General features: G+C 38.9%; 1 protein-coding gene across 1 annotated transcript; it reads left to right on the top strand.

Moving 5' to 3' along the window:
• Positions 1–327: 327 nt before the first annotated feature.
• On the top strand, positions 328–19,337 carry pdzph1 (PDZ and pleckstrin homology domains 1). The gene is made up of 13 exons (XM_024803213.2): positions 328–429; positions 2,800–2,903; positions 3,407–5,641; positions 5,735–5,896; positions 6,266–6,427; positions 9,211–9,312; positions 13,583–13,693; positions 13,806–13,984; positions 14,069–14,226; positions 14,422–14,464; positions 14,631–14,817; positions 17,618–17,753; positions 18,226–19,337. The coding sequence occupies exons 2-13, from the start codon at positions 2,843–2,845 to the stop codon at positions 18,323–18,325; spliced, it is 3,636 nt and encodes a 1,211-aa protein (XP_024658981.2). The 5' UTR covers positions 328–429; positions 2,800–2,842; the 3' UTR covers positions 18,326–19,337.
• Positions 19,338–22,493: the final 3,156 nt, after the last annotated feature.

Genomic DNA, 22,493 nt, shown 5'->3' with positions numbered 1-22,493 from the left:
CACTTTGCTTTGGCTCTGCAAAGTGTAATATAAACATTTAAAAAAAGTAAATAATTGCAGGAATCGTTGAGCAAAAGGGAGGTAGTTATTCACAGTTGGTATTGTGAAAAAAGGACATAGAGAGATAGGGGTGAATGCTTTTTAAACATGTAGGAAAAAATGTGCATCATGTGCTTTCTGCTTTCAATTGACCAGTGAAAAAGTATAGCTGAATAAGCAGGCTTAGTACTGCATCATCAGTGGCTGACAAGATTAAGCGTAATAAGCTGCTTAGTATCAAGAATAGAAACAATAAGAACTGGAACAGTCTGAGAGACACAGGCAATGTAGACAGTGGAAAAGAAGCAGCTGTTCGCCGGCAGTCTGTCTATCTTTTCATGTCTGCTACATAAAGGTTTGATAGCAGTCATCAGGATATCACATCAATAGGTAAGTCAGATGTTTTTCTATTTTTAAAATAAGTTTACTTGGTCAACATGATCCCTATAGAGCAAAGCTTTCTAACATTAAACATAGTAACCTAACAGCTAGGGGTGCAACGATACACAAAATTCACGGTTCGGTTCGGTTCGATACTTTGGTGTCACGGTTCGATATTTTTTCGATACAAAAAAAATGTTCATGCCTTTTTAATTTGTCATTTATTAAAATTATAAATATATATTTTAACTCAAAAGTACAGTTTTTAAATTTAACCCTAACCCTTGTGCGTGTTGTTTTTTAGCTTGTCATATTGCAGCCACAGAAATTATTTTGTCCATGAAACCATAAAGCTGCACTTTCTTTTTGCCTTATAGTCTGATTTGTCATAACTTCTCCGTTTTGTGGTAAGCTTTTCTTTGGCTGTCACTTCTTCACCCTGACCTGTCTTATTTGGCTCAGCAGAACTAAAATATATATCTGTCTGTGAAGGTTCTCAGTCATCCAGGTCATCGTAGTCAAATATAAATCCTGCTGCTTTTACACACGGACTCACATAAGCTCAGCGATTCTCTGCGCGATCAACCTCTCACATGTTTAAGCTGCGGGAGATTTCACTTGTCATGTTTGCATAGTAAGCTAACGATTAATAAGACGATGTCAGAGGAATTGGTGCACAAATTATCATCACTCACAGATCAGTGCTGTCGCTCTCTATACACAGTTCACACGATTGCAAAGTGAAAGCAAAAAAACAAGCGCAAATTCAAACGCGACTTCAATATGTCACATATTGACAGTGGCTCACCGATGCCAATGACATAATTACCCAGCTACATTTCTGAAAGAATGCAAAAGCATTGACATATATTTTTCCTACAATAGCCCGACGGGCAGGGCAGAGATAGATTTTGGTAGCCCGACTGAAAAAATCGCTAGCCCCAGGACGTCAGGCTAGCGATATTGCAAGCCCTGTATCTGATTGAGGAATCATGCATCTTTGGAAAAAGAGAGTTTATTACAGAGAAATGTCTCTTTCCAAAATAAAAGCTATACTATCTGCTTCTTCTGGGTTATATTCTCAGCAGCATAAGGAGAATCATGTGCTAACAGCTGTCTAAATGACTCGGCTAAAGTTAGTAGCATGCTTGTTGTTTTTGTCTTTGCACTAGGATGATGTCGGCGTAAATGTGCAGTCATATTCGTTGTGTTCCCACTAGTGCTTTCAGGTTAATCTCGTTGAAATGACCTTAACACCACAACATGGCAAATCTCCGTTAACGAGCTACCGCCGATCGCCCCGTGCATGGGGCTAGACGGCCAACACGTTAACGAGCTAACTGCGCTAACACACTAGTTCCCACCCATGTAATTGAGCATTGCATGGCACATCCAACATACTGTTTTACTTTAGTCCATGACGCGCTTACCTTCAGGGTCATACGTCACATGAAAACCAAAATAATTCCAAACGCCAGATCTGAATGAGGGTGGGGGAGGTGCCCTGCGCTCTTCCTTCTGACTATGCTGTCTGTGTTGAGCGCTCAGTGGATCTGCGCTCGACAGTGCAGCCTAGGCGGAGTAGTCGAACGCAGATACACTGAGCGCTCCACACAGACAGCATCGTCAGAAGGAAAGTTGATAAAATAAATTACAAATGTTGTATTGTTCGATACATACGCGTACCGAACCGAAAGCACTGTATCGAACGGTTCAATATCGATACGAATATCGTTGCACCCCTACTAACAGCTCTAATTTTCACATTTGAATAAGTCACATGTCTGACTTTACTGACATTATTGTCGTTTATTGAAAATCATCTCTTGTCTTTCTCAGAAAAACAAAACAAAAAACAAAAAAACAAAACAAAACCAGGTGTCAGCTCTAACTTGTTAACACACTTTGATGTTTTATCTGTTTATAGATGGTGCTCATTCAGACAAAAGGAGGTTTTTTTGTTTGTTTGTTTTTTGCTTCTTAAGCAGGAAACTGTTTGATGCACATGTTAACTGAGTTGCACAGGATTATATACCAGTGCATAAACTTTCTGTACATAACTGGATATTGCCAGGTTATAATTTTTCCTTTTGTATCAGTTTGTTCAACAGTAATTAGACATTTCAATAATTACTAGTGTTTGTATTTTTTTTAAAAAATGGTGATAAATACTGAAAATTAAGCATCTTAATGATTTACATTTTCTGTTTCTTTAATAATTGCTTTCATGTCAGTGTAAAAAATGCCAAGCAAAACATTCATTAAAACAGTCAGAGCAAACTGACATATGATCTGCTTAGTCTGGAATCTGAAAATGTATTGAGCCAAAATGTGTACATATACCCATAAAAAATACAACACTTGTTTGTCTTCGTTCAGTGTTTTGTTTCCCAGCGGATGTGAGACTGTGGTGGATTTCAGAATGAGCAAGAGGGGGAGAAGGAGAAATAGCAAGAGGAGGAAGAGCTCCAGCAGCAACAAACGTGAGTTGGAGCTTGGGAGGACGCAGTGAGGTTAATCTTGTGCTTAGCTGATTCACATTTTTCTCCACACGTGCATACAACGTGCAAGTACTTCTTGAGACCGGTAGAGGACTAATAGCAGCTTCATAATAGTGGGTTTTATGGCATAACTAGTATAATGTTGAATCCTAATGGGCTTTTAACTTTATGGAGAAAAAGCTAAAATAAACAAGCAAAAGTATTGATCAGTACTTAAACCTCAATGCATGAGGTATCCAACAATCAAGCAACCCCAGAATGAAATTCACCAGTTCCAAAGTAATTTTGTAGTGTTGGGAAAATTGTGTTATATCATTTTATTTATGTAGCACTAACTCACAACAGCATTTGAGCTTTATATTGTTACAGTAAAGGGCCTACAATATTAGAAAGAAACCAGAACAAACTATGAGTAAGCACTATAATACTTGTACTGTCAAACATCCTCTAATATAATTATTTCACTATTTTGCTTTTTCTTTCAGAGAGTATCTCACCATACATCTTTAAAAAGCAGAACAAAAGCACTGTCTGCACCAAAGATGACATTGTTGAAAAGGGAGAAACAGACTCTTTTCGAAAGGAAAATGTACTGTCAAGATCTGAAGATGAGGAAAAATACAACAATCCTGAACCCAAGGAGAAAAGATTTAAGCAAGATTATCACTTGAATTCATTTGCACACCAAAAGAGTATTTATACCAAAACAACAAAGGACGAGAAGAACGGAGTGAAAATAGTAACCTCAGTTTCTGTAACAGGAGATTCATCACCAAATATTATGTTTCAGCAGTCACAAGAACCCTTATCTGAAAATCAAATCCACTCACCAATTCCAGTTACTAACATCCTGAATATTAACTGCACTGGATCACATTTAAAACTTCAGCTTAATACATCTGGCAACAAGACCACACTTGTTTTCATGAATAAAAGCTGGTCCAGTACTGAGGTTTTTAAGAGCAAATTTGAGGAGACATGGATGCCAGACAATGAGTCTTCTGAACAACCATTGGATAATGTCACTGATGAGGAAAAAAATCACAACAATAATGACAAAGATCACACTGGAACCACAAGTAAACAAACTGAGCCTTATTGTGATTCAAAATGTGCCAGATCTGCAAATATATGGGACAATCCAGACTGCAGTCAATGCTGTAGTGATGACAAACAACAAGGATCGGGAGACTTTAAACTGGCAGATCATCTATCAAGCCCACCGCTGCTGTTAAATATTAAACCTCAAGAAAAGAGGCAAAGTTTCCATACAAGTCTCAGTTCTGGTGATGGGTTCTGGCACATCCCCCCACCCCAAGAGTTTGCAGATATTAAAAACAATAGTTTAGAAGGTCTGACACAAGACTTAGCTTCTTGTAGAATCAACACTTCTAGTCCAGCTGTTGATAAACGAGGAGACTTGACCTCCACTGAGGAACTTCAATGTCTATTTTGTGCACAAGAAGAAGAAAGAGGGGGTCTGCCACCTTCTTTTGATGAGTTATCACAATCTGACAATTATGACCCAGTGTTCATGAGACCCTTGATGTCTACCAACAGGTCTAGCTTCATGAAAGACTTCATCAATAGTCAGAAAAGAAAATCCTGGATTAGAAATAATAGTATTGCCACCGTCGAACACAAAGTATGTTCATTACCCAAGAAAAGACGTCAAACATTTCCTGGGATGTCACAGGGTCTAGGACTGATGCAGGAAGATCTCCAGCTACCTTACAGAGAATCTTTTTCCTCTTTGGTCATGTGCTCACTTCCCCTCCAGACAGAGAAGCTAGAAAGGACTGAAAAGGGCGATGACAGGTTATCTGCATTTGGATTAGAAAATGATACATTTTCACAAACCAAAGGGAGTTTAAAACAAGTTCCGGAAATTCTAGACAGCCATGCCAGAGCACAGCCATTGCTCAGTCCATTCTATGTGACTGGTTCTGAGATTAATCCTGAAATCATCATGAACACTGAACACTGTGAAAGACATGACTTCAACAGTCAACATGATACTAACTTGAGCATTTATAAGGATATGGAAAGTCTAGACACTGATGATTGTGAATATACTGTTGATCAATGTGAAGTAGCAGACAGTGGATTTGACCAAGAATTTGGAGAAGGAGAATATCACAGTCCAGAGCCCCTTACAGAAGAGCTAACTCGAAGAGCTTTTTCTATACAAGTCATCCCTCCATCCTGCAGTGGCTCAGAGGAACATATGCTACAGAGTCACCCAGAAATACTACCTGCAAACAATGAGGTTAAAAATGCAAACCAGAAGGATTCAGTCTCTTTTTTACCCGGATATAGCAAGTTCTCAGTTCAGACAATAACAGATGGTGCATTTGAGCCAAGTCTCTTGCAGAGGGACTCACAATTATCCCTGGATAGTTGTCTAAAGAGGGATTTTAGAAATGCTGTGGACGACCCATGCATGTCCCTCTTGCAGGACTTAGATGTAGAATCATTAAACTTAAATGAGGTTACAGAGGACATTAAACCTAAACCAACTAGTGAAAACATGGAAGATACCGACCCTATTCTCCCACTGATAAATGAGAGGACAGATTATCTGGAAATCGACACAGAAAATTCAAGACAACCTGCAAGCATATCACCAGGTCCAGCAAAAGATTTTAAAGACACAGAGGTCCTTGCAAAAGAGACGCTTAGTAAAACTAACAGGACTGAAAAACAGTTTGTATCTAAATGTAAGTTATTTCCATTCATATTCATTTAAATTCGTTTCAGCCAATTAGTTATGTAAAACTCACCTATTTGTGATTCTTCATGACCATTCCCAGCTTCTTTAGAGATCAAGGAGCATCTGAAGCCTGTGGTTCATAAAGATTCGGAAACAAGTGGCTCTGAACACTTGGCTAAAAGGCGAAAGCTCTTCAAAGAGAGCAAGCAGTGGAGCTCTGTTGGAGGAAGCTCAATCACCAGTGACATCACAGAGGAATCAGGTGACTTTGATGGAAAGCTTGAACAAATGTCAGGGAAAAAATGTCATAAAGAGTAAGTTTAGTGATTAAATTTGATCTGCCAGTCCTGTAAGTGGTGCAAGCAGAATGCTGTATTATCTGTTTATTATCCATAAAAAGTGACTGGACTTCTTTAAGTTTTGTGAAGATGTTTCACATCTCATCTGCGAAGTTTCTTCAGTTTTATACAACCAGGTGGACAGGTATTCAAAATTTAAGTCGCTTTCTTTCCAAGCTCCTTACACTTCTTTGCTGATTTGACAACTGCAGATATAGAAATGCATCTATATGTAATGAATTGTGCTGTTTAGTGTTCGTTTGTTTGATTTGTGTCTTTCTTTGTTTTGCTAGTATCAGAGGACACGCCTTCTATGGACATAGCATTTCAAGAAAATGAAGACAGGGGCTTTTATACAGAAACATTCCACTCATCAGCATGGATTTTTCAAGGAGATAATGTAGGCTCTGGGGGAATTCATACCAGCCTAACCACCAGAACTCGTGCCGTCTCAAGTAAGCTGTAGCTTTTGTGTTTTTACAAAAAAGTTAACTTTATTTAATTTAATGACAGTAACAGGTCATTTAGTACTGAATCCTAGTTGTTACTGAGAATTACTGAGAAACTCTTGAGTACTGCAGAGATATTACTGTGAATTTAACTTAGCACTACCAGTCAAACGTTTTAGAACACCCCAATTTTTCCAGTTATTTATTGCAGTTCAAGTAGTTCTACTCCAATGAATAGCTTGAAATGGTACAAAGGTACGTGGTGAACTGCCAGAGGTTAAAAAAAAAAGGTAAGGTTACCCAAAACTGAAAAAAGTGCAGCTGTTCGGCAGCAATGGAGGTTGATCAAGCCTTGAAAGCTAGTGCAACTAATTCCTACAGGTGTTCCAACTTTTCTGGATTACTTACAACCCCCTCTGTCTGCATAACAGCAGTGTAGGAACACACTGTGGTACCGTACCCTCGTGAGCATCAGTTGAACAGCACTGTACTGCAGAAAGTAGTGTGTTGCTAAAAAAAAAAAAAACAGTGCAAAAAACAAAATGGACAATGGAAGAGAGCCACACCAGCATAACACTTAAAAATGTACGTCTTCCTACAGATAAATTGCAAAGAAAGTCAAGGTGTCAGTGAGTACAGTGGCACTCATAAACTGGGGCAAACTCTGACGGGAAGAGGTCTGGCAGATGCAAAGCCACAACTGAATCAGAGAACAAGTTTCTGAGAGTTAACAGCTTGCGGCATACAGGACAACAGCTTCAAGCACAGCTTAATAGCAACTGTAGTAAGCAATTCTCAGTTTCAACTGTGAAGAAAACCTTCAAGCTGTAGGTTTGACAGGACAAGCTGCAGAAAGAAAGCCCTCGCTAAGACGTCAGAATAAAACAAAGAGGCTTGCCTGGGCCATGAAACGCTGCCACTGGACTACAGAAGACTGGAAAATGGACTGATGAATCAAAATTTGAAATCTTTGGTTCATCACAAGGAATCTTTGGATGCTATCAAGTAAGCAAAAGGATGGTTCCACAGTGTGTGGCATCAACTGTCAAACGTGGAGGAGGAAGTGTGATAGCCTGGGGCTGTTTTGCTGGATCAGGGGGTGGTGACTTGTACAGAGTGAGAGGCACCCTGAACAGAAACGGCTACCACAGCATTCTGCAGCACCATGCAGTACCGTCTGATATGTGCCTAGTTGGTCAAGAGCTCATCCTATAGCAAGAAAATCGATTACCTCAGGAAAAAAGAACAAGATGGTAAGCTTGAAAACATGGAGTGACCAGCACAGTCTCCAGACTTACTATTCATCAAGCTAGTTTGGGATGAACTGGACAGAAGAGCGAAAACAAAGCAACCTACAAGTGCCACACATTTATGGGAACTTCTGCAACAGATATGGGAAAAACGTTTTGAAGAATATTTGATTGCTATTGTAGAAAGAATGCCACGGGCATGTTCAGCTGTTATATCTGTGGCTACTTTGATGAGTCAAACGTTTAGAATACATTTTGCTCTATAAATTGATTCCACGATTTCTGTGCTTTGCATTGCTTATTTGTAATATGCTTTCATTTCAGAGTGCAATGAGGCATTAAACTGCATAATCTTCTAAAAATCGGGGTGCTCTAAAACGTTTGACCGGTAGTGTACATACAGCGGGTGAAATAAGTATTGAACAAACTAACAATCCTCTAAGTAAATATATTTCTTTCTTTTTAGTAACCTGTCCTGTCTGGAAGTTTTAGCAACCAGATTCATGATCTAAATGCTTTGTGGTGCCAAACACATTTGCTTTGCCAAGAGGAACATACAATTTTGCGTGTGTGTGAGTGTCTGTGTGAAACAGAGAGAGAAAGAAAGAATGTGAGTGCCTGTGCATGGGTGTTTGTCATGAAACGTACTTGATAATGAGGGTGAGAGACTGCAACAACGTCCCCTGGGGACGAGAGACAGACAGGGGAAGACCCCACCCAGTCCCCCAAGAGTGTTGAAAATCCGAGGCCAAAGTGTGTCCCCGCCGGTTTAAGGAAGAGGGAAGCCCACGGCTAAAAGGCAGGAGTGCTAAAGAACCAGAGGCACTAGGCAGCTGACCCTGGCAGAGGCCGGCCATCCCAGCACAATCCGAGGAAATGACCTGGGCGCAATCGGTGGAGCCCCAATGCAACAAAAATGTCCAAGCCAACCAGGCAGCAGGTCAGCAATCACACCAAATCGCCCAGCCAGGCACCCCAGAGCCAGCAAATGCCCATATCCTGTGGGTGGGGCAACAACAACCAGTGGATAGCAGCAGGGAGAGGAACCCCCCCCCACCCCTCATGAAGCTGCACAAAGACAGATAACCATCCACATCCACCCTGCCCTTCGAAGTGCGGATGAATGGATGATCCCCAGAGCCAACAGCAACCCTGGGATGCAGTTGGCTTGACCCTGGAACACCAGCCAACCTCTGCCCCAGACAAGGTGCAGGAAACACGGGTGCATGAAGACCTGCCTGCTCCTATCTCTGCTTGTCAGTGTTAAACGTGGCCCGTTGGGTGTATGCGTTGGGGTGTGAATTGTAAATAGTGAGTATGACTGTGTAAAAAGTAGAGTGCTATTAAAATGACGATTTTGTGTCATTTTCTCATTATTACACATAAATTAATTCATGTACATATTTGGTTTGATTGTGTACATTGGATATTTACCTAGAAAATTGGTGATGAGTTCAATACCTTTTTTACCTGCTGTGCATATGTACATTTTGCTGCTCTTGTTAAACATCTCTTTCATCATCTTCAAACATCTTCCAGTTCGAGAGAGGACTGTTAAGATCAGCAAAGGGACAGGAGAATATCCCTGGGGCTTTCGAATACAGTTTTCTAAACCCATTGTGGTCACAGAGGTTGACACAAGTAAGTAAATTTCTATATCATAGTGCTGACTCAACTGCTTTGTAGTTGTTATTTTGCGTGTTTTTTTTATTTTCTGGAATTTAAGCATTGCAAAAGTAACCAGGATGCAAATGTAATTACACATTTCGTGGACCTGCTGTTTATCCTCTACCTAATCACACGAGCCAAGGTGTGAAAACAGGTGTGGGCCACAATCAGGGTTTCAGGTGAATCCATTGTGAGATCTAGCCCCAACCTATCATGTGATTTCCTGAGGTCAGATGGCCCAGGATGTGAGTGGGCGTTTAGGCGTCTGGGAAGGGATCTCGAAACTGGATTATAGATGGCAGACAGTTGGTGTTGTAAGGCACCGCCTCTGTTCAAAGAAGGTCGTTTACAGTGGACATAGATGGCTTCTTTCACTCCTCATTCAAACCATCTGTCTTCTCTGTCCAAAATGTGAACATTGGCATCCTCAAAAGAGTGATCTTTGTCCTTTAGATCCAGATGGACAGCTGAGTCTTGTCCCATCAAGGTGGCTCTTCTATGTTGTGCCATGCATTTATGGAGTGGCTGTTTGGTTTCTTCAATGTAGAGGTCTGAGTATTCCTTGCTGCACTGTACAGCATACACTACATTGTTAAGGTTGTGTACGGGAGTTTTGTCCTTGGAATGAATCAGTTTTTGTCTGAGTGTGAGGCTGGGTCTGAAGTACACTGGGATGTCATGCTTGGAGAAGACTCTCCTGAGTTTCTCTGATAAACCTGCTACATAAGAGATGACAATATTGTTCTGCTTGTCCTGATTCTCCCTAGTTGTGTCTGACCTTCTGCTCTGTGCATCTTTGCTGATTTGTTGAAAGCCCAGTTAGGAGAACCACATGTTTTAAGAGCTTTCTTTACATGTGTGTTTTACCCCCTTTCCCCTTCTGGCTTAGAGGGAACATTTTCTGCCCGGTGTTGTAGGGTCCTGATTACTCCAAGTTTGTGTTCCAGAGGGTTTAAGTTTAAAGATATAATTAATCCACTGTTATCTTCTTCAATGCCATGTGGCAACAGTGCAGAGCAGCTACCTGATCTTTGGTTTGTCTGTTTGGGAGCTGACACAGTCTCTAAGTCTACACAGCCAGTGATGAGAGGTGTGTAAGATTGCAACTCTGCTTCCTGGTCCCAACTCTGGATAGTCACGTTTTGGGGGAGGGGTTTATAAAATTGGCCAGATCTCTAGAAATGAGACCCATCCATGAGCTGCTCGATCCAAAGTGGGATAGATGTTTTCTCTCCTAACAAGACTGGGTTTTCTGTAGAAAATTTCCCAATCATTTATAAAGCCCACATCATTTTTGGACACCACTTGCTAAACATGTCATTACTGGTCCAATTGGGGAGGCAACCAAAGAAAACAACTTTGGTGATCAACCTATCACTATTAATTAGCTACATACCACAGACCTTCAAGTTGGCAGTAGTTAAAACTATTACTTAAATAGCGGTCTTAGCTAATTATAGGGCAATCTCCAACCTTCCTTTTGTCCCAAGAATTCTTGAAAGAGTACCCAACAGCTAACTGATCATCTGCAGAGGAATGGCTTATTTGAAGAGTTTCAGTCAGGTTTCAGAGCTCATCACAGCTCAGAAACAGCTTTAGTGAAGGTTACAAATAATCTTCTTATGGCCTCTGACAGTGGACTCATCTTTGTGCTTATCCTGCTAGTCCTCAGTTCAGTAGTCGATACAATTGACCACAACCGCCTCTGTCAGTGCGCCCCAGGGCAGCTGTGACTACAATGTAGCTTGCCATCACCAGTGTGTGAATGTGTGTGTGAATGGGTGGGTGACTGATTGTGTAAAGCGCTTTGGAGTCCTTAGGGACTAGAAAAGTGCTATACAAATACAGGCCATACCATACAATACAACAACAACAACAATAATAAAAATAATAATAACAACAACAACAATATTGTTGCAATTAGAGCATGGTGTAAGAATTACAGGTACTGCGCTGCAGTGGTTTGAACTGTATCTATCTAATACATTCAGGTAAATGGAGAGACCTCACCACACACTAAGATTATGTTTAATTCAGCTATAGGTTAGTAAATGGCCTGCATTTGTATAGCGCTTTACTCAGTCCCTAAGAACCCCAAAGCGCTTTACACTACATTCAGTCATTCACCCATTCACACACACATTCACACACTGGTGACGGCAAGCTACATTGTAGCCACAGCTGCCCTGGGGCGCACTGACAGAGGCAAGGCTGCCGGACACTGGCGCCACCGGGCCCTCTGGCCACCACCAGTAACACGGGGTTAATATCTTGCCCAAGGATATTTGGCATGCAGCCAGTAGGCAGCCTGGGATCGAACCACTGACCTTCTGGTTAGTGGCTGACCTGCTCTGCCACCTGAGCTACAGCCACCCTAGTGTATAGTTTAGCCCTAAAAATCTTAGAAATATTGAATCCAACTGGATGTTTACTCTTGATGACATTACCTTGGCCTCCAGTAGCACTGTGAGGAGTCTTAGAGTCAATTTTGACCACGATATGTCCTTCAATGCACATATAAAACATCACTCTGCAGTTAATCATAATTTATTATTATTCTCTGACTCTCTTGCACTACTTGTCTTTGTCCTGTATTCCTCCCCTCACCACCAAATGGTCGTGGCAGATGGCTGCCCCTTGCTGAGGCTGGTTCTGCTGGCGGTTTCTCCTTATTAAAAGAGAGTTTTATCTTCCCACTGTCACCAAAACACTTGCTCATGTAGTAGGGCGATTAGATTGTTGGGGTTTCTCTGTTTTCTCTGTATTATTTTAGGGTCCTTACCTCACAGTATAGAGTGCCCTAAGGCAACTCTTGTTGTGATTTGGCACTAAATAAATAAAATTGAATCAAGAATTAGGTATAAAACATGAGTTAGTAAAAAACTGCAAATTTATACTTTACTTCTTGTTTTTTTATATACTTTATTTTTATTGAAAGTTTTATAATTTTGACATTCATCCACATAAAAAAAACAAAAAACATAATACACACTGACAACAACATCTTGGCACAGTGAAACCCTCATATCTGCCCGGTCTGGGGGAGCTCCCCTCCACCTCTTTTTAGGTGTCTTCAGGTTTTGTGTTACTGCTGAAGTCTACGTAGCACTTTACAGTCCACCCCTGGTGATGTTCGGAAGGGTATTTCCAGTCTATTTTATGCCTTCTAAAAGCAGTGGCCACATCCTTAGCTGGCTTTTCTTCTTCCAGTGGTTGCATTAAAAAATATTTAGCTAAACTCTGGTTATATAACCCACCACCCATCATCCCACATTTCCACCTTCAACAAATCTCTCCCACTTCCTCCAGTTTTTATGAAATTGGTCCCTTTTGAGATTCAAAAGAGATGTAAGTTTTTCCATTCTGTATATTTCCTCCATTATTCCTATCCAATCTTTCTTTGTTGGGTGCTCTTTCTCCAGCCACTTCCTGGTAAGAGCTTTTTTACCCGCTCCCAACAGGATATTTATCAAATATTTGTCCCTTAAGAAGACTGCTGATGGGATATCGCCCAGATACACAGTACAGAAATCCAAATTTAATTTGAGACCAGTCACCAAGTAAATTGATTCGACCATTTCACCATTTCACTGCAGTATGGTTGGATTACTGGGCATTTCCAAAATATATGAAAGTGATCTGCCATATTTTCCTCACAGTTTCTCCAGCAGCGTCTCTCGGTTGACCAGTTTGTTTGTATTTTATTTTGGGGGTTATAAAAAACCTAATAACATTTTTCCCTTCAGTAACCCGAACTAGTAGTTTTCATCTGTGTTCCACATATATTTAACCAACTTTCCTCTGATATGTTGACTTTAGCCTCCATCTCCCATTTAATTTTAATATAATTGGTTGATTGATCTGTGATTGCAGGTTCTGATAAAGTTTAGCTATCAATTTATTTTTAATCTTCCCTTTATAAGCTTCTAGTATAAGGGGGACTAGGCCTCCACTATGTTCTTCTGTAGTTTTTATGTTACTGTTGAAATAGGACCTGACTTGGAGATAGCTGAAAAAAAAATCTTGGTTTTCCAAACCAAATGGGCTCAGCCCTATGTATTTAGAATGGGAAGGCAGATGAGCAAAAATCTAACTCCACAAAAAGGTTGTGTAATACTTGAAAAAATTTCTGTGCAATTATGTACCGTAAGGACTGTGTTTGCTTTTCTGCTTGTCATTTGTTTTGATAACTTACATCGTGTTGTTTCCTTGTTAGTTTAACATTTATTTATTTCTGTTTCAGATGGAGCTGCAGAGGAAGCTGGGTTGATGCTAGGAGACTATGTCCTAGCTGTCAATGGTATTGATGTCACCAGCATTCCTCATTCTGAAGCTGCTGATTTAGCCAGACAAGGTGTGTTGTGCTATAAACAATAAAGCACATTTGTGGAATGGATTCATAAAGAACCAATATGGAGGCCAGAAGGGTAAATTAGATGGTAACTGTGATATTGTTGATATTATAGGTCCAGATGTTCTGACATTGACTGTTGGTTCAGACATTGCTCGTGGTCCTAACGCACCGAGACCAGCCTGTCGTGGTTACCTTCATAAGCGTACTCAGTCTGGTCTGATTAAAGGATGGAGAAAGAGGTGGTTTGTACTGACGCATGACTGCTGCCTTTACTACTACAGACACAAACGGGTAAGCATGATACAGGTCATCAAAATCAAACAGTCCACAAAGAAATTTTTGTGTACTTTTGGCGCTACTTCATGGTCATTACAGGATGAAGGCAAAAGGCAGGCACTTTCAGCAATAAAGATGGAAGGGGCTGAGGTGGGACCAGACACTTCACTTGGAAAACCATTTGTGTTTAAGTGTCATCCTCAGTCTGGTTTTCGAGTTTACTTCTTCTGCGCCACTTCCAACCAGGAAATGAAAAGGTAGAATGACAGATATAACTTTCCAAACCAAACATATTTAAAATATTTTTATGTACCATTTTCTTTTTCTGTATTCTGAATTCTAATTGCAGTTCTTTAAACTGCAGTCTATATTCTTTATTTCTTCAAAAAGCGAAAGAGAGAAATTGAAATAAAAACCATGTTTAAAATCTTATTTGTCTTGTTGGATTCCAGATGGCTGGAAGCAATGGAGAAATCTACCCATACCATTACACAAGTAAGTTCTATATTTTCATAAATCAAAGAGGGCTTGTTACAGAAAATGTTCATTTAATTGCATATAACATTTACCTCAGATTGGAGTAAATAGGTCATGTTGTTGATTGTGGTGGCTTACTACCAGTTTAAGCTTAAACTGATCTCAAATAACTCTTATGTTTTAGAACCATGTTTGGGTGGATGTCACTAAACACAACTCTAATCTGCCCCCGCTGGCTGTAAAAAATCCAGACTGTCTTGGATTGCTTCATAAAATGGATAAAAGCAAGGATTCCTGGGTACAGCACTACTGCATTCTGAAGGATGGGTGCCTCTACTTGTACAGTGGCATCCGTGCAACTCACGCACAAGGTACAGCTCTACATCATGTTTTAAACACTGACATGGAACATAGCAGTGGCAGTTCCAGAATTATAGGAAGGGAAAAATATTTCTGAGAAAAATAATGACAGAACTGGTGTTTTATTGATTTTTTTTTTTTTTTTAGCATTTGGCAGGTGGTACTGTGATGTCTGTCTTTGGTGACAGGGGTTGCTGCAGCACCCTCAGCACCCCTGCTTCCCACAGCCTTGGACAGTTCTGTTAAAATGTTTAATGTTGATGAAAAAAGGCTGCAAAAAAATTGACTGTAATTATAAAAACTATTTGATGTCATATAAATGTCACAAGCAGAAAATTCCAGAAAGTACCAGTGCTGGGCTCTCAACAACAAAACTGAAGTTTGCAATAAGATGTTAACGATCAGTAAAAATTAAGGGTGTACTATCAACTATATCATTTTCAAAGTCAAGATTCCAGAGTTTAAGCTAGTCTTACTTATACAGTGTTGATCAAAAGTTTCAGACCACTTGAAAAATGGCAAAAAACATCATATTTTCCTTGGTTGGATCTTAACAAGGTTCCAAGTAAAGCTTCAACATGCAACAAGAAGAAATGGGAGTGAGACAAAACATTTTTCTGAGCATTCAATTTATTGAAAACAATGCTTAAACTGAAACTGGCTGTTTTACATCAAAAGATCAGGACCACACCTTCAAAAAACCCATAACCCCCCCCCCCCCCCAAAAAAAAACAGAAATCAAAGATCCAGACATGAACTCAGTAATGAGTAGCTCCGTTATTGTTGATCACTGCAAAAATTTGTTGCGGAATGCTTGAAGCAAGCGTTTCCATGAGGTGAGTGGGAACATTTCTCCAAGTGGTGAAGACGGCTGCACAAAGCATTGGCATCTACTGTCTGAAACTGTTGTCCATTTTTGTAAACTTCTCTTGCCATCCATCCCCAAAGGTTCTCAGTTGGATTAAGATCAAGGGAACATGCAGGATGGTCCAAAAATGTGATGGTATTCTCAACGGCATTAACGTTGGAAACATCCCATGTTTGGTGCTCTTTTGCAAAATCCAAACAGTCAGTTCTGTGGCGTTCAAGGAGACGAGGCCTTTGAAGATGTTTTTTATTTTTGAAGCCCTTCAGTATCAGATGCCGTCTGATGGTTATCAGGCTGCCGTCGGCACCAGTAACGGCCTTAATTTTGGTCGAGGATCATCCAGTGTCTTGACGGACAGCCAACTGCATCCTCCGGCTCATTGCTGGTGAAATATTTTTCGGTGTTCCACTTGACTTTTTTGTTCCATAACTCTCAGGATCATTTAAGAAATTCCAAATGACTGTCTTACTGCATCCCACCTCAGCCGTGATGGTGCGCTGCGAGAGACCCTGCAAAATATGATTTTAAACTTTTGATCGGGAGTGTACTACAGGTGAATTAACAGCTTACTGAGCTTTATGCAATAGCAAATATTTTCGTCTCTGTACACTAAAGGTAATAGTTATAGGAATAGAAATAGAAATTCAACTTCTTTTCTCAAAATAGAATTACTTTTGTCAAAAGTGTAACTTTAGTCTTAAAATGATCAATAATATTCTTTTTTCTTAATGTGGCCCTAGTACTCGTCTGTACATTTAGAGTGGTGTTATTATTACTTATCTGCTCCTCTGTGTATTAGGAATTCAATCAAGTTTTTTAGAGACACTGCTAATGCCCCAGTTTTTAAATTCCAAGCCAATCTCATAGCAAAATTTGGTATATTCATTAGAAAAGCAAACTATACGCTCATTTTCATTAATAGGTTTATTTGTGTCAGTTATCATGACTTTATAACCTATACATTTCTATAGGAGTAAATAAACTGCCACAGGAGTGTTTTAAAATCTGTCTGTGAAAATTTTTAACTCTTTGGTCATGTTATTCTTGTCCTATTTTATTCCTCTTTTATGTTGGGGAAACAAATAAATATTCACTCTAAAAAATACTGTTCTCATAAACTTTGTTCATGGTCTTTATCTCAACAACACACTTGACGGGGAAACGTTAATGTGACACAACAAAAAACATCAGCGCTATCATCAGCATTGGCTGTTTCTGATAAGCTGGCAACAGTCAACAAGGCTGATTTTCAGCTCATATGTATATATGTGCATCCACAGCAAGCGGCAAGTTGGTGACAGCCTATTTCATGAACTGGTGAATCAAAATAAGGATCGAATAAAGGCTCAAAGGAATTCTGTATATTAAATAATGGATCTCTGTGGGTTTGTTAGACCCATGTTCAACATGATACAGATGTTCTAAAACAGGTCTGTGTGCAATGGTGAGAAACAATTTATTGTATACACTCTTCTCTAATTGGCCAGAAACTGTAGTACAGAAACATACTTTTTCACCTTGGTCTTATATAAATTACTGTAACAGCCACCGTGGAGCTTTTTTACTTTCTGTTTCATATTAGTTTTATGCCTTACCAGCATGAATGTAATGACATAAATACAATGTAAAATGTCACTAATGTTTATTCCCATTTTTATTTTTTAGGTAAGGACAAGTAAGCCAATCACTCAAACCTATTGGTTATGTCTCACAGTGTTTTGTCCCTTAAAATCTCACTTCAAGTGTCTGCATAACCACTTACCAGTTAAATGAAATTATTTTTATAATAAATGCTGAAAGGTGGTTTTGCTCTTTTGATTGAAAAAGGAAAGCAAATACATGACCTGCTGCTGCGAATGAATGATCTGGTCTGGTGACCTTCCATTGTGACTACATTTGTGAAAAAAATGGAACATATATTCATCTTATCATCATTTCTTCAGGTGGCATCTACCTTCAGGGTTACATGGTGCGAGAGCAGTCTTATGGAGCCAAGAATTCAATCATTGAGCTGAAACCTCCATCTGATGAGTTCAGAACTTTCTACCTGTGTGCTGAAAACGCAAATGAAAATAAACGGTGAGGAACTGACTCTTGTTTTATTCACAGGCTTAGTACGTGAGCTTGTTGGCTGACCAGCATGTCTTCTTAGTACTAGGAACAGCAACCCCTGTGATCTTGCACTTAGTACACCTGTGTCAGTATAAGAGAGCTTTGTATGAGTGCGGTTTAGGTATCAAAAGTGACTGACTTGTAACAGCGTCTTCTATTTGACCCAACAACGCCAGGGACTGTGGTGACATTCTGTTACTCTATTTGTACACAAAGACATCTTTCTAGTGTGTTTTTGTTGTGTCTGCTTCTCAGTGTGCTGCTGCTGCTGCTTCTGCCCTCCGACTCTCCACTCTCTATCCCAGTGTGCTGCTTAAATTAGACGACAATTGCAGGATTTATCAAACTATCTCGTACATAAGCTTTTTTAAATATATATATTTTTAAAAACAACAGTTGAAAGATGCTGTCATGTTGACGTTTCTGTTTTTCTTTACAGATGGATTATAGCTATCAAAGCTTCAATAAAGAAGTGGCTGCCTTTACACCAGGCACTTCAGCACTACATGAATGGACCACCAGAAGAGACCAGAATGTGAATGAACATGTGTCTGTAAATACTGACAGAATCTTGTGGATCACTGATTAAGCCTCCTGTTTGCAGACTGCTATACTTTCCATATGTGAGGGACAAGATTATTTATTTGATTTTTCTTTCTTCTCTTTTTTTACACTGCTTACTTTCAGCCTTGTTCATTTTTTATAATTCATTGTGGATTTTTGCAATGGATTCTAATTTTTTAGATCAAGGTTGTATACGCAAACAAATGAGGCGTAAAATTTATACTCTATAAATAAATTTTATTATGATTAAAAAACAGTCACATGGGAAAAGTCAGTACATCGCTAAACGGTTCAAATATCACATCGATCACCTTCATCTGTGTAGACTGTATTAAAAGGATTACATGTTTGTTTCCATTTCCTGTGATGTATTATTTTACCTAACTAATCTTATACCTAAAAATACCTTATACCTTTTCATTGTTTTTAAACAACCATGTTCTTTTCCTTTGAAAGCATCCTTTACACGTCCTGTATGCCTGTCTCTATAGACAGCACCAACTACTTAAGAATGCTGAGGATTTTGCAGGACGGTGACATCAGGCTTATAGGCAAAATAATATCTGGATATTAATAAAATTACTTCTGATATTTTTCATTTTCTTAAAGGAAATGTGACTCATTTTATTGTTTTCTGTGTGCACGTACTTCGGTTAAAAAATGTTTTTAGATAGCTTCGTAAAACAATTCACAAGATTAAAATTAACAACAGACTCAGTGAAAACAAAAAGATATTGATTACATCAGTTTAGCTAATTGCCCTTTAATCTTTAGCCATTTTGTTCTGTACTTCATTTATACTGTGTTGTGAATTCCAAAAACTCTTTGGGCAGGTTTCATTTTTTTTAATTTTTTATATCACATGTTGACATTTCTATGCTTTTATATTAATATGGTGTTTTTATACCAGTTTTCCTTTTGATACTTCCCCCCACTGTAGAACAGACAGAAATGTATTACTGTCACTGTAATAAATTCTACAATCAAGTCCTGAGATTTTGCTTCTTACATTTAATTACCATCCATTTCTTACAAATGTTATGATTCAAATTAAATTCATTTATGAACTCTTTCTGCATTCAGTATCTTCCTCGAGGACACTTTGACATGCAGGGATTGAACCACCAAACCTCGGATTAGGAGATGTGCTACTAATAGAGTTTCTTGAATAATAAATAGTAAGATATTCCTGCTTTACGTAGGGCTTTTTTGTAGAACAACAGAATAGAGTAGAATTTTTTCCAGTCTAAATGACGATCCTCTAATGTAGTGAGATGCAATTTCCTCTCCAATTTGCAAGTTTTCTGCTTGTATTTTATTGTCTTGTATTATGTGTTGTATTACTGGCCTTTGAACATTTTGTTCCTTCTACTATAGTCACTCTGAGCTTTGTGTCTTCTACATGGTAGTCTAGCTGACAGTGAGCTGTTCATGCCCCTTGCACACAACCTTCTATTAAAGTGACTGCATGCAGTTCAGAATTGAGACTTAATGCGCAACTAAGTAAGTAAGATAGTGGGATGACTTTTTTTTTTTTTAAAGTGACCCAAGTTCTTTATGAAGTCATCATATTCAATCATTATTGGGGTGTCTCCAAAAGCAGCTTTCAATACAGCCACATTGTCAAATAATCTTTTACTGCAACATTTACAGTGATCTCCATCGCACTTTAGAAAACTTCTTTTTTTTATCAGCTGAAAGAAATAGGAACATTTTAAAAAGTGATCACAATAAAGTACAAAAAAGAACTTGGCTACACAGGAGATCTACATTACCTTTCACAGCATATCACAGACTGTCTGGCTATTTAAACTGTTGTATAAACTACTGAATTTCACATCCTCTACTGCCAAAGGTTTTTCTTTTAGGTAAAATTTTTTACCTAACTTAAGTCACTCATATTGCTAATTAATATTTGTTCCCATCAAGACAAACATTAAAGTTCATAGAGGAAGGTGTAGTGTAACATGTTAAGAGATCACTAATGTCAGCTCACACAACAACATTAAAAATGTGAAAGTCTTTTTTTTTTTTTAATTATATTGTTATATTATCATAACCACTGCATTATTATTTTGTTTCCACCAAGTATTTGTGGATAAAGTGAAATGCACTTAAAAAAGAAATGAAAATACACTTGTTGAAAGGACATTTTGCAGACTACCCAATTTGAATTTGCTTCATCTGAGTCTGGGCCAAGTTGAGAATATTCGTATTATAAATATTCAGAAAGAACTAACTCAAAATTCTCTTTCTTTACACAGCTTTTTAGACAAAAACAACACTTTCTAAAAGCTAAATTCATTTAGAAATGTGCTTGTTTTGATCATTACATAATTAATATTACAGTATTTATGATGTTTTAAATGGTAATAATTATTGCTCATCATAATTCATAATTTCTGGCTCTCAGATTGTATTAGAAAGTTACAGTGGCATACAGCAATGCGACTGACATGCTCTATGGCTCTGACCTGAGAATGTTGAGATAAACGGTCTCACAGATTGCACCTCAGATTATTTCATTTTACGCAACAGAACTTGGGAGATGCCATTATAACATTAAATTTAGATTTCACAAAGGCTTGTTACAGCTTAAATTAATAAATTTTACACTGATAAATGTAACAAAAAACACAAGTTCTGAAACAAGAATTCACAATTTCAATTCTTTCAAAGAAGCATGTCCAACGGTGCATACTCAAGGGGTGTACAGATCTGTAAGTGTTTAATGGCTTACTTATATATACAATACTGTTGTTGTAGTGTTTTCTATAGGAACACATAGTTAGTGCCATGGTGGTGACAGAAGCAGAGAATTCCAGAGACAGTCTGTAGCACATATCCAACAGTGCAATACGTCCAGAAAAAAAGTGTTCTGCAACAGAGGGACTGAAAACTCAACCATTACGAGCTGTAAGGGAAATCTACACACTTATTAAAAACACATCTCACATCTGTACATACTGCCGTCATGAACAATGCAGAAAACAAATGATGCACTGATACATATTTGCTACAATAAGCAATAAAGATTTACAAGAAGTGAAGTGACACTCTCTCACACTCTATCTGTAGTGGAAGACACATGGTCATTTGGTTGAATTTCATCAAACTACACGATAATCCTCCATTCTGTCCAGTGTGGCTGCAAATTGAGTCTCTTAAAGAAGCATGGCAAACTCTGCATCCCTCTAAAATTCTTTCTCATGCCTTTCATAGTCACATTAGTAAGCGATACCAGCGGTCTAAGGAGATGACCAAATAATTGAAGCATCCTTAGTTAAAGTCTGACTGGAGATATTTTACATGTCTTTCCTCTGTCATTTATATTTACCACCTTTCATCAGTTATTGGATTCAATCAAAAGTGAAAGTACATACACTACCAGTCAAAAGTTTGGACACACCTTCTCGTTCAATGGTTTTTCTTTATTTTCATGAACATTTACATTGTAGATTCTTGCTGAGGGCACCATAACTGTGAATGAACACATGTAGAATTATGTAGTAAACAAAAATGTGTGAAATGACTCAAAAGATGTTTTATACTTTAGAATCTTCAAAATAGCCACCTTTTGCTTTGATTACTACTTTGCACACACTTGGCATTCTCTCGATGAGCTTCATGAGGTCGTCACCTGAAATGGTTTTCCAACAGTCTTGAAGAAGTTCCCAGAGATGCTGAGCACTTGTTGGCCCTTTGCCTTCACTCTCATCCCAAATGATCTTGGGTTTAGGTCAGGTGACTGTGGAGGCCAGGCCATCTGCACTCCATCACTCTCCTTCTTGGTCAAATAGCCCTTGTGCAACCTGGAGGTGTGTTTGGGGTCCTTGTAATGTTTTCAAAAATAAATGATTGTTCAACTAAACACAAACCAGATGAGATGGCGTGTTGCTGCAGGATTCTGTGGTAGCCATGCTGGTTCAGTGTGCCTTCAACGTCACCAGGAAAGCAGCCCCACACAAAGACACGGCGAGTGGAATCAAAGATCTCAAATTTGGACTCATCAGACCAAAGCACAGATTTCAACGGGTCTAATGTCCATTCCTTGTGTTTCTTGGCCCAAACAAATGTCTTCTGCTTGTTACTTTTCCTTAGTATTGGTTTCTTAGCTATTTGACCATAAAAGCCTAATTTGAA

Source organism: Maylandia zebra, linkage group LG7 (genome assembly GCF_041146795.1).
Source record: "Maylandia zebra isolate NMK-2024a linkage group LG7, Mzebra_GT3a, whole genome shotgun sequence".
NCBI classification, from domain to species: Eukaryota; Metazoa; Chordata; class Actinopteri; order Cichliformes; family Cichlidae; genus Maylandia; species Maylandia zebra.
The sequence above is the reverse complement of the archived record's forward strand: the minus strand, read 5'-3'. Positions and strand labels throughout refer to the sequence as shown.